Source organism: Dermacentor albipictus, chromosome 1 (genome assembly GCF_038994185.2).
Source record: "Dermacentor albipictus isolate Rhodes 1998 colony chromosome 1, USDA_Dalb.pri_finalv2, whole genome shotgun sequence".
NCBI classification, from domain to species: Eukaryota; Metazoa; Arthropoda; class Arachnida; order Ixodida; family Ixodidae; genus Dermacentor; species Dermacentor albipictus.
In genome coordinates, this window is record NC_091821.1 from 44,100,328 (window position 1) to 44,115,623 (window position 15,296).

The 15,296-nt window shown below is 43.9% G+C and overlaps 1 protein-coding gene across 6 annotated transcripts in view; it reads left to right on the forward strand.

Moving 5' to 3' along the window:
• GABA-B-R1 (gamma-aminobutyric acid type B receptor subunit 1) overlaps positions 1-15,296 on the forward strand; it is a 104,649-nt gene that overhangs the window by 62,234 nt on the left and 27,119 nt on the right. For 4 of the 6 annotated variants that reach the window (XM_065437669.2, XM_070541048.1, XM_065437674.2 and 1 more), the window contains exons 15-16: positions 3,425-3,553; positions 7,904-8,041. In XM_065437669.2, the coding sequence (XP_065293741.1) occupies positions 3,425-3,553; positions 7,904-8,041 (267 nt within the window). Of the gene's footprint in view, positions 1-3,424; positions 3,554-7,903; positions 8,042-9,442; positions 9,583-10,396; positions 10,646-15,296 lie in introns of those variants that run through there. The other 2 variants (XM_065437683.2, XM_065437680.2) reach the window with 2 other exon arrangements.

Consider the following 15,296-nt stretch of genomic DNA (forward strand, 5'->3'; position numbering starts at 1 on the left):
CATATTTTGGTGCCAAACGAACTTGGAAGCCAGCTAGTGCCTTTGCAACTTGCAATTTCATCTGGGAAACACTTTCGCCATCTTGCACGACGAGGGCACAAGAGCCTCTAATTGGCTGTCTGAGCAAGCGCTGCGGGTGGGCCAGGATCATTTCTTGCAGGGGGGTGTCGACGGCCCATCCGAGGTAGCGGTCATGGTAGGGTCAGTTTGTATAGGTGTTCTGTGATAGGGTGGCTAGAATCCTAGTCATGGTAGGAAGAGCGGTTGGATGGAGCCACGTTGCCGGGTTTCCCCGCCAACGCGAGGGAAAGCCAACTTCATGGAGCACTTTTCCACTGCTTGATGTTCGATAAATCGGGAGTCGCTGTTATTTTTGTTCGATGTAAGACTTTTGCTATATATACTCATTGTAACTATACCGTGTCCAGAAATTGTTCGATATATAGAATAATGCGATGTAAATGGGTTCGACTGTACAGGCATGGAAGCACTGTGCCAATTGTGCCATCGTGCGCCAAACCACCTGCCTGTGCCCACATTTGCCAAAATGTGACTTTTGGGAGGAACCCCTAAGCTTTGCACGGTGCACCTCTGTAGTGGCAACTACAGAGTGTTGTCCGCAAGGTCGATTTCATCTGATCTATTTAAGTGGTCGCTCCGCAGGAAAAGTGTACATTGTTTGTGCGCGTGGCAAATTGGCAAATTGGCACTTTTGGCGGCTCTTACGACTTTTTCTTGGATTGTAGCGCGAAGTGACATACACGCAGACTAGAAGACAGGATGAGTGCTAACTCTTGTGGGGTTCTTACCTGTGCTCTTGGGAAAAAGGAATGACAACACAGTAGTGCAAACAATCACAAGGGCATTTATTGCACCTTTCATAGACTAATGCCTGCTAGCCGAGTTGCTGTCCACGAAGCATGTCGATGGGCGTGCGCCAAATCGCGAAAGTCCGTCTCACCGCGATCGCATAGTGAGCGAATATGTTTGCCCCATACTGGACACCGACGCCTGGTCTTTCGCCCGTGCGGTCACGCGAACAGTTGCACGTTCGAACGATCATGTTCATCCATTCCGGGATAGGCTTCGCGAGACAGTCTCGCAAAAGCATGGATCGGCGCACGTGCAGAACGTCCGTGCCGCTTGCCGACTCCGAACTTCTCCATTTTGTGCCCAAGTAACCCCGCTGTTAGGTGGCGTTAGCAGAGCCACACTCGCACCATCTCTCACAATGTGCTTCAACCAGATCGACTGCCACTTGCACCAAGCCACGCGACGAAGCCGGATTACAGGAGACGGGAGCTATGCGGGAAAACAACATATCAGGGGACACGTGAGAGTTGCACATCCCCACACTCTCAACTAAATCATTATTGAAACTATCAACATATATATAAGTGATTGCAAATACCGCAGTATATGAACATGAGAAGGTCTAAAGACTATCAGTTAAACATAGCAAGAGGTAGGGATGCCAAAAACACCACGAGAAAAAAAAAAGAATCGCATTCAGCGCGTTCAGTTTGCTCCGCGAGCCACCATTTTTGTTTTGGTATCCCGAACTAACAGCGGCAGCCGCCTGCTTGTCATCCCGCAGCAAATGTGGGATGAAAAAAGAAAATGTTTCTTTTCGTGGGAAATTTAACCCACGTAATGATCGCACGACTGAATTTGCTTCAATTTCTTTTGACAAAGAAGTGCGATCATTATGCGAGTAAATACAATATGTATGCTCACTTGCTTGCTTCTGTGTGGATGGTGCTCCTTGGCCATACCTGGCCCTTGTGCCACTAAACAACACATTCATTCATTGCTTCTATGCGCCTATACACAAGCCGCACCAAACAAGGAATGGCAGTTAGCTTCTACAAAGAATGTGTGGTAGCACAAACTCACTCCTGGCTGCATGCCTTGGCAGACATTGCTTTTGATTGAGCTTAATTTATAGTGCTTTGAAATACTTATCAAAGCCATTAAACATATTTGTTTTCTTTTTGGAGTTGTTCCTTGCATAGCATAATCTCAGAAAAAAAGCTGATATGCACTACGCTGTAGCTGCCATGATGAGCCCTCTTGCTGGTGAGATGCTCGGATAGCTTCATTCTCTAATTGGTCTCTGTTGTCCACATGGCATCAGGCACATGACAACGCATGCCAGGGTGAGCGCCCATATCTGACTAGTGCAAATGTCCGTACCTGCATGCGCTTCTCTGTGCCGGTTCTGTCTTGCGGCACTTGGGAACATGCACACATGTATAGATGCGACCTGGCACACGCAGGCAAGGCTATGTAGAATGTGGGCTTTACATACTAAAATGTTTTTAATTGGCCATCATTGAAGTGCCAGCCACTCAAGACAGTGATATGAGTAATAGCAAAATGATCGCTGCAGCAATGGCCAATCATGAATGTCACTTAAGTAAGAGTTTCTTTAATATGGGTGCTCAATATGTTCAAAATAACTTTCCTGCAAAAAAAAAAAAAACTGATCCATTAGACTTATTGGTTGCATTGTCAGTATTAGTCTAGTGCATTTCATTCCTACATTACCTCAGCTTTTGGAGTTGAAATATGCGGCAGTAAAATTGGTGCCATTCTGATAGCGTGGTGCCTTTACAATGCAGATGCAACAGCTTTTTCACAGATTTAGCATTATGTGCCGCAAATGACCTCTGCTGTACTATAAAATATCTTTTTACAGCACTAGAAAGTAGCCGTTGTGAAAACATTTTCTGAACTGCACCACAGTCGGAGAGAGAAGAAGCTGATTTCTTTCTTAAGCTGTGGAAATGTGATACATTTTTTATGGAAGTGCCATGTTTCACATTCTGCTCTTTGTTCGTTCTATTGTGGCTTAAAATCAATGTAAAGGGTGACCTTGAGCTGAACTGAACATGGTAAAGGTGTGCAGGAAGTGCAACTTTGCCACAGTGTGTTTATATCTGCTGTTTTGGCAGTGACTTAGAATCCAATTCAGTGAATGATTTTCATGTGCCTATTTACTGAGAGCACAGTTGCTATGTTTAAGTGATCAAAATTTGCTCTCTCTCTCTCTCTCTCTCTTGTAAATCTAGCAGCTTTGGTATATGTCGAAGTATTTATACACGGCTTTGTAAGCTCAGATATTTTCACAAAAATTCATAACTTGCAGAGCCAGCTCTTTCTTCATTTTAATACTGTTTCTTGATAAGTGAAGCATTTGACACACTTGCAGTACATGGATAAAGTTGAAACATGCTTTCGTGCGTGTGATAAGTGCTTCACTTCACATTGCCTGCATAACAGCAGCAGCCTGCAGCTACTATAGCTTAATAAGCTGTGAGGTATGCTTGAATGGGAGGTGATGATATGCTGTAATTTTGTGGAATAGATTCCTTGATAATGCTCCTACCTTTTCTTTTTCTTTCCACACCTCTATGGCCAGGTGCTGTGTCTGATCACGGCGCCAGTCACGTTGGTGATTGGCAGCCAGCAGGACGCCACCTTTGCGTTTGTCGCCCTGGCCATCATCTTCTGCAGTTTTCTCTCCATGGCACTCATTTTTGTACCCAAGGTGTGTTTGTCTTCTAGTGTGAATTCAACAGGAAATCAGTCAGAATAGCATGACATGCAGTCATAAATGCTAGCAAGAGCACTTGTGTACATAATTCACATGATAGTAACACTAACATGAAAGCAAAACTCAGTACATGCACTTACTTAATAATCGAGATTGTGCGAAAAACCTTAAATTTCTGGCATTTGATCATTGTTGGTAACTCTAGTGAGATCCATGCAGCTGCTATCATGCTTTACCTGAACATGTAACACATGCTTCTAGCAGCATAGTTAACAAGCGCAGACTCTGAGTGAGCATCAAAACTTCCAGTAAGAATAACCGGAGCAAGCTAGCACTGCGACTGGTAAATTCTAGTGTCATCTCAATCAGGAACTGCTAAAGCATATCTTGATAATTATGTCTGGCAGCAAACAATATTGTTTTTTGTGATGTTACCTGCTCCAGCTATCAACAGGCACTGTTAAGTACATGATGCACAGACTGAAAAACGCCTCTACTTGCCAGGTGTACCATTTGTCATGCTAGCCTCAGCTTTATTTATCTGAAATTTTATCTGAAGTTTTATCTGAAAGGTCTGCATTCCTGTAGCGCAATTCAAATCACCCACCACAAGTTAGCAGTTGTGATCTTTTACAAACCAGATATGCCATCACTTCCCTTTACTGCCATCAGTTAGTAAAACTGACTGCCCACCGATGCTGCAGATTTTTTCGTAAAATTTGACAGCACAGCCAAAAACCGAGTGAATTAGGCACAGCCAACAGGCTCTCCAGACATCACATGGATGCAGCATTTTCTGCTGCTTGCAGAAATTTCACTGGTCGCCCAGAAGTCCACACTGTGGCCTGCCCGTTACTGAGTGATTGGGTAGCATCACGACAGCAACCACTGCGTTCGCTTCAGTTTGTATTGGTCTTGATACTTGCTCTTCTTTGCGAGCATCAAATAAATGGTCAAATGAGTCTTCGCTTCGTCTGATCTCACACTGAGTACTAATTATCCAAGATCACGCACACGAACAATCTCGAAGGCCATGGAGTCCCGAAAGTGTTTTGATTTCTAGCTATCAGATGATGCCACAGCATTTACCACTGGCAGCTTAAAATGCATTTTTACTAGCTATGATAGCATATTAAATCTAGATCTAGTACCCTCTGGTTAAAATGTTGCCGTCATGGCACATTTGAGAGGGTTGTTTTTGTTAACAGGCATACAACTGTGTTATTCAGACAACAATGAAAGCTCCTTGCTACCTTTTTTCGCGATGGCACGCCCATGTATTTAGGGTCTTTCTGTGAAGAGTGCCCAAAATTCCTAAAGATAGAGCACTCAACATAAAAATTTGTTTTTTTACAAACCGGAGTATTGGAAAATGCAGACATCTGAAACAGGTTGTGTGTTCTAATTTTTCAATGATTAGTTAATTATGTTAAATAATCTTATTAATTAGCACAGTATATGACTACCTACATTGTAAAGTTCATAACTAGTGATGACATGATTGCATAGCAGTTTTGAAATCACATAAAAAGTATTTTCCCTAGGCCCTGCGCCATGAGAAAGTGTCTCGCTGGGGAACTGAAACTAAACACTTGAGGAGTGCAGGAAACCACATGTACAAGAAATGTCCGCTGCTTACGTTCACTGACGTCTCCCATTTGTGCCACATGAGATGTACCGTCTTTTTTATTTTGACGTGCTGACGATGGCTCATGACATGTCCTTGGCTTTCGTTGACAGTGCAAAATATTGGCCATCACATATAATTTGCAAGCTATAGGTGTTAACTTAAACAGTCACAAAGGGTACGATTATAAGTTTATCAGAAGCGGCAGGCACGCGCGAAAAAAGAACGCTAGAAAAAAATTAAACAAAGGAGTTGGTGTGTTTACCACACAAACAACACACACAGAGACAGACAGACAGAATGAAAAAATATACCACACGTGCCACCAAGCAAAGCTCTAGGTAAGCATGGCCAAGCACTTAGTGTTCTAAGGCTAGTTTTGCTGCATCGATGACGTGGCGTGGGAAGAGCCCGCCTTGAGCTGCGTAATCACTTTGTTGAAATAAGAAAGATGGCTTCTTTTGCATGGTGCAAACCGGGAGACGTCAGTGGCTAGCGTTTCTTGTACACATGGTTTCCTTTCCTTCTTAAGCCCTCAGTTTCAGTTTCTCAGCAAAGAAATGAGAAACTTTCTTGTGGTGCAGGGCCTACGAGAAGGATGTCTGGCACGATTTCAAAACTAATATGAGATCACGTAGACAGTAGCTACAAATTTTACATTGTCAGTAACCACGTAACTGTGCTAATTAATTAGATTACTTAATGTATTTACCTAATTATTTAGAATATTATAACGCTTAATCTCTTTCCTGATGTCCACCATTCCCCATAATCTGGTCTGTAAGAAATCACATTTTATCTTGAGTGCACTCTTCGGAATTTTCTGCAGTATTGGCAGCAACAGTTGGTATAGTTCCACAGCGAGGCGCGAAAGCACTACAGGGTCTGTCCGTCACTGTCACTTGAATATTGCATGCATGGGGTTGACTCTTTAGTGCGAGCTTTGTGAGACAGCAAAGCAATCACAGCACTATGTGATATAGAACATACCAAAATACGAGAGCGTGGGTGGCGCAAAGTCGAGCAAAAACTGAACCTTTTGACCATCCACCGCTTCATTGTCAAGGGTAACTTCAGTTAGTTCTTTTTTCTAAGAATCGAATGGAACTGGACAAGTTGCATTTTCTTCTGTCTTATAATACAATGCAATTATCTTTTATTATCAGTGGTTGAGTACTACTGGCAGGATTATAATGAGGAGCTGCTATGTCATCAGGCTAGTATTCCTAGAATGACCCGGTAAAGTCTCAAAACGTACCCTACATTTACTTCAATTTCTCAGTTACTAAAGCTCTTTTCTCGGTAATATTGATACCTTAGACGCTTTTGATTATTAATCTGCCATACTTTTTCTTGACTTAATATTTGCTTTTAATGTCCCTTTAATGCAGTGTCCTGAACAAATACAGTCTGCTTCTGTAAATTCAACACTGATCACTGGGGAAAAAAAAAAAAAACTGAAATTTTAGTACTCCAAGATGTCCATTGTACAACTCTTATCAAGAACACTACTTTTTTGTAGAATAGCTTGAGCTTTACATGATAGTCTCACAATAAGTAACACATTGCAGATAAAATTCCTGAGATGAAGCACCGTCTCTGCCTTGCAAATGAAGGGTTCCTTTTTTTTAACAGATGAAACAGCTTTGAATTATTTGTCAAGTTTTATAGACTACCCACAACTATTATTTGAGCTATGCACATCTATATTATTTGGTACTCATTACTGTTCATTTTGAATCGATAAACCAATATTCACAGAAGTCTGTGAAAAACTAATGTATGTTCAAAAGCTCCCTATGTAAGCTGTGGTGAATACTGTGACCATAGTCAAGCTCATGACAATGGTAGCAAAAGCTGTTGATGGCTTTTACTGCCCCGTATACTCCGCTGATGGCTGGATGCCCACAGTGGCATTAGTGTAAAAGACATCAAACAAAGCATGAGATTCATTTCAGCTTTTGGATAATTGTTGAGTTCTTTCTGCAGCTGGATATATAGACAGCATAAGGAACGTATGCTATGGTGGAGGTGGGGCAAAAGCTCTTGATGCACATTCAGCTCATTTTTATTTAAGGAAGTACCTATTTTCACTGTCTACCTGCATTTGGCCTACCAGCTTTATTTAGCTATACCATAGTAGTGACTTGCTTGTTTTAACATCTTGAGAGACAATCACACGGAATGTGTTTTTTTTTCTGTACTTGCGGCATGCTCTTTCTTTCCTCTTTCCTACCCTTCTTCCTACCTTCCATTTCCTGTCAAGTGTATGTGTGTTCAAAACAAATTATTATTATTATTATTATTATTATTATTATTATTATTATTATTATTATTATTATTGTTGTTGTTGTTGTTGTTGTTGTTGTTGTTGTTGTTGTTGTTGTTGTTGTTGTTGTTGTTGTTGTTGTTGTTGTTGTTATTATTATTATTATTATTATTATTATTATTATTATTATTATTATTTCATGTCACGAGTCCTTGTGCAGATGTCTTCAGCTGAAATGCTGAAGGCACTCAAGGCAGCAACCACAAAGAATACATTTTGGCTGTCATTTCAGCTTGGGCATTGCGTGGCACCAGCATTGCACCAGAAGTACTGCAGTAGTGCATTTTATGCAAATGTCACATCAATCATCTGCTTAAATTTTGGTGTGGTGTTTGTCATCATTTTGGTGTCCCTTTTGTTTTTACCATATGTGCATTGCTGTGTCTAGATTATAGAGCTGGTGCGGCGGCCCCGCGAGCGTGCGGACGTGCGGAGCCTTATGGACACCATCACGAGCAAGGAGGAGGAAGAGAGGCACCAGCGGCTGCTTGCAGAGAACGAGGACCTCAAGAAGCAGATCGCTGAGGTACGTGGCAAGGAGGATTACAGAGCATTCTGACGAGTTGTGCACTAAACCAAGGGCTGCATGAAAAGATGGGACGAGAGAACAGTGAACAGCAGCAATGTAGGCTTGCAGCTATATTTGATTAACAATCAAAACAAATATTTAGTACTTGTCTTTTTGTTTCAGTGATAACAACATAGAGTCGAAACAATACATTTTTTGCAGTTTCTTGCCATATGCTTTGTCAGCAGCCTGTAAGATTCGCTGTAGTTCTGCATGGGCTTTTACACTTATGTAGGTCATCGTACTGTCTCTCTTTAGCCAGACCCAATGTTTAGAGTGAAAGGGGTGGTGCTATGCGAAGCATAAGCAAATTTGAAATAGGGAGGGCTTGAAGGATGGCACTGAAAGTTTGCTTGAATAGAGTGAGAGGGCAAGAAAGTGCAGTGGCTTCTCAACACAAAATATAGAGGAGGAAAGGAAATGGGTATCATCAGAAACGCACAGTGCTGCAATCCATGCAGCTTGTTGCTGCTGAAATTGTACATTGCGTGCAATGTTTTACCTGGCGTTCTTTATCACACTGGTTCCCATAATTTTTCTCCCATTGTTGCAACGAATAAAGTACAAAAAGTAGCTTTAATGCACGTTAGACATTAGCTACAAAGTAGTCTGTAAAGTTCAGTGTAAGGTCAGCACATGCTCGTATACACATACAGATTCTTTATTTTGAAGTCTTACCCCGAATGCAGAGATGTAACTTGGATTGTGCTTGGACTTGACGAAGTCGGCTTTCGCGTTTCATAGATGCTCAAGCCGACTTGCTTTGTCAAGTCAAGACTGTGCTTCAATGCAAAAGCAGGTCGCTCGTCTGTGTTCGAGGTCAACAATAAATTTGTTAGCATAAGGCGCATTGTACAGTAAAAAAAGTGTGTATCTTTCCAAATTTCTATCAGGGCATAGGTGCTGAAGTATAGTTTGGGTAAATTTATTCCATCTGGCAACGGCCGCCGCTGCGATGTGCAGTGTTGCTTGCGGAAAGCGGCCGTTACCGGCGGGTTTAAGTGGTCTTCAAGTTTTGGTGTTCTGGCACGCTTTTTGAGTTGCAGGTTTCACCATTTTTTCAAGTCTGTGCTCCACTCTTACACAACAGTGTATTTGAGTGCAAATTAAGAACTTTTATAGTCGCATTTATTTCGGTTTCAGCTTCTTTTTAACTTAAAGGTCTTATTGAGCGTTCGTAGAAAAGGCCACAGGGAAGCAAACGAAATGGTTGGTTCGTATGGTGGTCTTTCAACGGCTTTTGTTCTCGATTGCCACAAGGCATTCGTGTGCCATCTAGGCCGGCAACCGGATGCAAGTGGCCGAGATGAGGCATATGGTCGGTTTCTGAGGGGGCTCGCGTGTCTCTTTTCATTCCAGCAGAAAGGCAGCAGCCCTTGTTCTGGTCGGGCTACGTGACTCTTTGAAGAAAAGACCAAACTATTCAAAGACGCTAGGCCTGAGTCATAAACAAGAAAAAAACAGCAACATGCGCTGCAAACGAGTACTGAGCACCGTAGTGTCCCCTATCCGGACCCATATGGGTGACAACACCCGATAAAAAACAAAATAAATAAATAAATAAAATGACACATGCCAACGATTTGTCTACTTCGCATGGAAGCTTTGCCGAGAACAAGAGGGAGAGTGTGGCACAGTGATAGAAATTGCAAATTGTCAGCGCGTGTCATCTGCTAGGAAAGTGTCATCTGTTAGGAAAACAAGTTGTGGGGCTCGCGCGACGGCCGGGCGCCGCATTTGGTACGAAATTGTTGTCCTGTCAACAGGCTTTGATGCTCAAATGTCGCACTCACGTACCCTCTCCTCTCAAGAGATGTGCCCTAGGATAACTTAGGATAACAAAGAAACTTGAAAGGAAGCCAAGGATCTTGCAATGAGGAACATAACAGAAAAATGTAGGAGACATGAGTAGGTTATGTGAAATGCAGGACAGATAGCCATTGGTCTATTAGAGTAGCAGAACAGGTGCCAAAGAAAGGGAAATGTAGTCGAGGACGGCAGAGGATTAGGTGGTGTGATGCTATTAGCAATTCGCAAGCGTAGCATGGACGGAATTATCCTGCAAGTAGCTGATGCAGGATAATGGTCATTGGAGATTTCTTAGAGAGGCATTCATCCTGCAGTGGATTTATGGCTGACAGTGATTGTTGTGTCGGTAAGCTGGAAGTAGCTTATTCTTGTTTTATGTTGGCAACCTTTGTTAGCAACTGTATATATGATGTATGATGATCAAAAGAGGACAGTTTCATTTTGCTTGTTGATAAGAACTATTCGCCATTTGTGTCTTCTTTTTTTTGCACCTTTACCATTTAGCGCCTTCTTCGCTATACAACATAAATGGCGATGAGGATCAACTAAGAAGGACAGCAGCCACTATGTTCAACTGCAACTCACCTCCACCATTACTTGCTACACCAGGCCCTGCAAGCGTGCCGTGGAGGCAGTGGAAGCGAGCATTTCTCAACTACTTGGAAGCCCTCGGCAGACAGGAGCTGTCGAAAAAGCGCTGCAAAGCGATACTGCTCAACACACTTGGTCTAGAGGAGCAGTGAGTGTACTACAGTCTGGTGTCAGACAATGCAGACAGCAGCATGGATGCCAAAGAAGACAGCATTGATGTTTTCAAAGAGGCACTTGCAGTGCTAGACAAGCATTTCACCACAACAGTGAACGAATTGATGGAGAGGCACTGTTTTCACACTGCCGGAGGAGGGCATCGAGGCTTACTCCGTAGCCTTACATGAGCTTGCCGCATGCTGCAATTTCGGTGACGGAATGGAAAAGGCGGTGCGTGACCAGCTTCTGGAAGGAGAATCATCGCAGCAGCTACGTGAGCACCTTTTCTTTGAAGGCTCCAGTTTGACACTCAGTCAAGCGGTTGAAATCGGCAGACACACAGAGCAGACACAAGGCAAACTGAAAGAGTTCGGTGCTGATACAGCGGTGCACCAAGTCACTCCTAAGCCAGCATGTGCAACTGCTGTTAAGGCTTAAGGTGCGTGCTATCGCTGTGGCTTAAATGTGCATTGTGCCATCGCGCCAGACTGCTTTGCCAAGAACGCAAGGTACCAAAAATGCAAGGAGATAGGGCATTTCACTTCAGTGTGCTAGTCAAAAAGCAAGTGCTATCATCAGAACGGTGGAAAAATAGAATCGTTGGAAGCTACAAATGTGGTTACCACTCTGAACCTGGGCACCAACGACACGTCAGGAAAGCGAAGTCACGTGGACGTCAGCATTAACAATGTAAGCTAGCGTTTTCTTGTTGACACCAGCTCTTCCGTCTCACTTCTCAACAATGAAATTTTTCTGAAGTGCTTCGCCGGTTGCTCACCCACCATTGTTAATGTAACACTATTGGACTACTCACGTAAGCAAATTCAAGTGAGAGGTTGCTTCTTTGCAGATGTCATCTACAAGCAGATACGCACATGTGTTCTGTTTTATGTTTCTTTTGGGACTTGATGCCATACTGAACCTTCAACTTTGAATTCAAGGTGACACATTAAGCTGTCTTCAGATCAATGTACCATCACCGACACTGCTGCCAGCCAGACTGCACAACAAGGTTTTGCATCTCTTCTCTGAGGAAGTAGGCCTGGCCAAAGGTTTTGAGCATCAAATCAAGATTCACCCGTCAAGCAAACCTGTTGTTGCAAAACTATGTAGGCTGCCATTTGCATTAGAAACAGGGTGTCGGAGGAGTTGAAGCGCCTAGAACTAGGCGGCATCATTGAACATGTAGACGCTGCTGAGTGGATAACCCCCATCATGGTTGTACAAAAAAGAAATTGTACAATACACCTATGTGTTGATTTACAAGAAATCAACGAAGCAATTGTTGTAGATGGTTTTCCACTCCTGTACACTGAAGTACTGTTGCACCATTTGGCAGAAACAAGATTTTCGAAGCTGGATTTGAAAGTGGCGTACCACCAGCTGGAACTGACAATCAAAAGTTGTCAGTTCACAACGTTCATCACACACGATGGTCTCTTCAGATTCAAGCGGGTTCGTCTTGGACTCGCCTCAGCGCCAGCAGCCTTCCAGAGGATGATGTGCACTATTCTGCAGAGATTCAAAGGAGTTCTTTGTTACATTGACGACATCATTGTGTGGGGAAGCATGGTCAGTGAGCATGACGAGAACTTAGGAAAGATTCTGCAGCGCATCTCTAATTCTGGGCTGAAGCTAAATGACAAGAGTGTTTTTGGCGTCCACCAGTGGACTTTCCTGGGGCAGGTAGTGAGCAAGGAGGGCCTTACTCCTATTCATTCGAAGGTAGAAGCTATTGAACGCGCACCCATGCCAAAGGACATGACAGCGCTTAGCTCATTCCTGGGACTTGCGGGGTATTACTCTCGTTTTGTGCCACATTACACTGAGGTGGGAGAACCCCTCAAGAAACTGCTACGTCAAGGCAAGCATTAAACTGGAATGATGATGTGCAAAGGCGCTTTGAGCTGGTCAAGCACTCTTTGTTATGTGAAGTAATCTACCTGTCCAACCTGCAGCTTCTAGTGGTGGTAGCAACAGATGCTTCTGACACAGGCCTGGGCGCTGTCTTAAAGCAGCCAGCTTTGATTGTTTTGCACCAAGTCACTTACAGCTGCAGAAAGGCAGTACTCTGCAGAGGAGAAAGAGGCAAAAGGCAATGGCGTGCTGGTTTGCCTGTGAAAGCTGGCATGTGTACCTCTGGGGAAGATGATTTCTTCTCAGGACTGAGCACCATGCACTTGTGACCCTGCTTTCATCAAGAGGCAATGGAAGGAAGCCATTGCGTATCACAAGATGGTCTGCCAGGTTGCTGTACTATAACTTCAACATTGTCTGTCAAAAAAGGTGCAACGATATCGTGGCAGACACATTATCTACATTATCTACGGTATCAGCCACACCACCTGATATAGAAGAGGAAGTGATTTCATTTGTTTCATCTTGCATTACCAAGGAGCAGGTGCAAGCAGCAACAGCTGTAGATGAGACACTACAGTTGGTGACCAAATACATCGAAACAGGATGGCCAGCTGTCACGACTTGCCACCCTGTCGCCATCGGCGCGAAGTCGATGGGGTATACAAGCTGATTGGTCGTTCTGTATTCAAGCAAATACAGCGAAGGAGCCAGAGTTGGGAGAAAGACAGAAAAAAACATATTTATCGACTAAAGGTTAAAACAAACACAAAAACACAAGAACACTAACACACATGCACTTAATCTAGATCAATGATGAATACAAAAGAAATACAACGAACATTAAACAGTAAATATAGAAATTAACATTACACGAAACACACTTATAGGTGGCCAACTAAACGGAGTTCAAAAGATAACAAATGATAGCATATGCATGGCTGGACAGCAGCAGCAAGTCCATAAAGCGTGGAGTCGAAGGCAGAGCTTTCCCGAAGAACGCTGTCAAGCCGAGCTCGTTGCAGTGTATGCGATTGCCCGGGAGTCTAGTTCTGATGTCTTCCCTCGAGCAGGTTGAGGTAACCTGAGGGGAACTACCGTGAGCTTTGTTGCAGACAGGCGTTGGTTTGCCGTCTCTTACGTCAACTAGTAACTCGCAGTTCAGACGCGGCTAGGCGGCCCAGGCAACACTGGACAGCACTAGCTCCTTGACGCTTCTCAGCAAATCGTAGGCTCAGCTTCTAGACTGTAGACTGCCTAGCTCAATCTAAAACCTGCATTTAAATAACTTTTCTGTTCCTTAGTTCTCCTTTCTTTAGTTCCCTATGGTGGGGAACGGCAGATATTGGTGACGATCCAAGCAAGTTCACCCAATTGGATCCCGGTCCTCCCAAGGTCTTGGCCGCACCCCTTTTAATTAGGGGCGAGGGAACAGGTGATTTAGAGGTCATGTACTCGTATTGCACCACGCACGCACACCCTTGAGTCCATGGTGGGCCTGTGTTGTTCGTTCACAAACACTGAAGAAATGCCGGTAGCCGGCCATATGGTGCTGTCGGCACACATACACTGACAGCAATTCATGGACATGAGATTGCACAGAGGCACCGCATACACTGTCAGTATTTCATGGACACAGGATCGCTTAGACGCACCATACTTCGGAGTATTTGCACCCCAGCCTTCGTAGCTTCTCAATGCACGCACGGGGCAGAGAATACACAGAGGTTCCCACAAAAAGCTGTCGGGGCGTCACGGTCGCGCCGACGACAAAAAGACAATCATCTCTAAACCTGCCTTCGACTTCTTTCGGCCGCTTGCCCGAGTGGCTGGCAATACCCGTTTTGCTCGTCGGTTCCTATTACTACGGCCCTTTTGGCGGCTGTTGATCGGTGCTTCGCTGAATCGAATAATGCCGCACCGTGACACCAACCAAAAGAATTCTGCCACAGAAGTTGATGCGATTGCATCATTTGCAAGAACAACTGTCGGTTGTTGATGGCATGGTTTTAAGGAAGGACGGAGTAGTTGTGCCAGGAGTGCTAATGGCTGATCTAGTTTTCTTGGCTCATGAAGGGCACCCTGGCATCACAAGAACGAAACAAAGATTGCGAGACAAGTACTGGTGGCCAAATAGGGACAGGCAGGTGGAAAACGCAGTACACAGCTGCTATGTATGTCAGTCTGCCAATAAGTCTGCAATGACTTCAGTTGCTCCACTGAATCCTGTTGCCTTTCCAAGAGAGCCCAGGAAAAAGTTGGCTATGGACATTGTTGGGCCACTGAACATCCATGAAGCAATGTGTCCAAAGATTATCATTGCGTTGGTGGACTAACACACGAAATGGCCCAAGGTTCACTTTTCAAACACAGTTACATCACAAGTTGTGATAGACTTTTTAAGAACAGTTTTTAGCCGAGCGGGCAACCCAGAAGAGCTCACGACTGACAACAGCCACAGTTGAAGTTCAAGCTGTTCGAGAACTTTATGGAAGAAAGGGGAATTAGGCACTGTATCTGGTCAGTGTATTACCCCACGCTAATAGGTTAGTCAAACGTTTTAACCACAGCCTAAAGGAACTAGGCGTCGGATTCCTGATTAATAAGAATATAGCTGGTAACATACAGGAATTCTATAGCATTAACGAGAGGGTGGCAGGTCTTGTTGTGAAACTTAATAAGAGGTACAAAATGAAGATTGTACAGGTCTACGCCCCTACATCCAGTCATGATGACCAGGAAGTCGAAAGCTTCTATGAAGACGTGGAATCGGTGATGGGTAGAGTGAAAACTAAATACA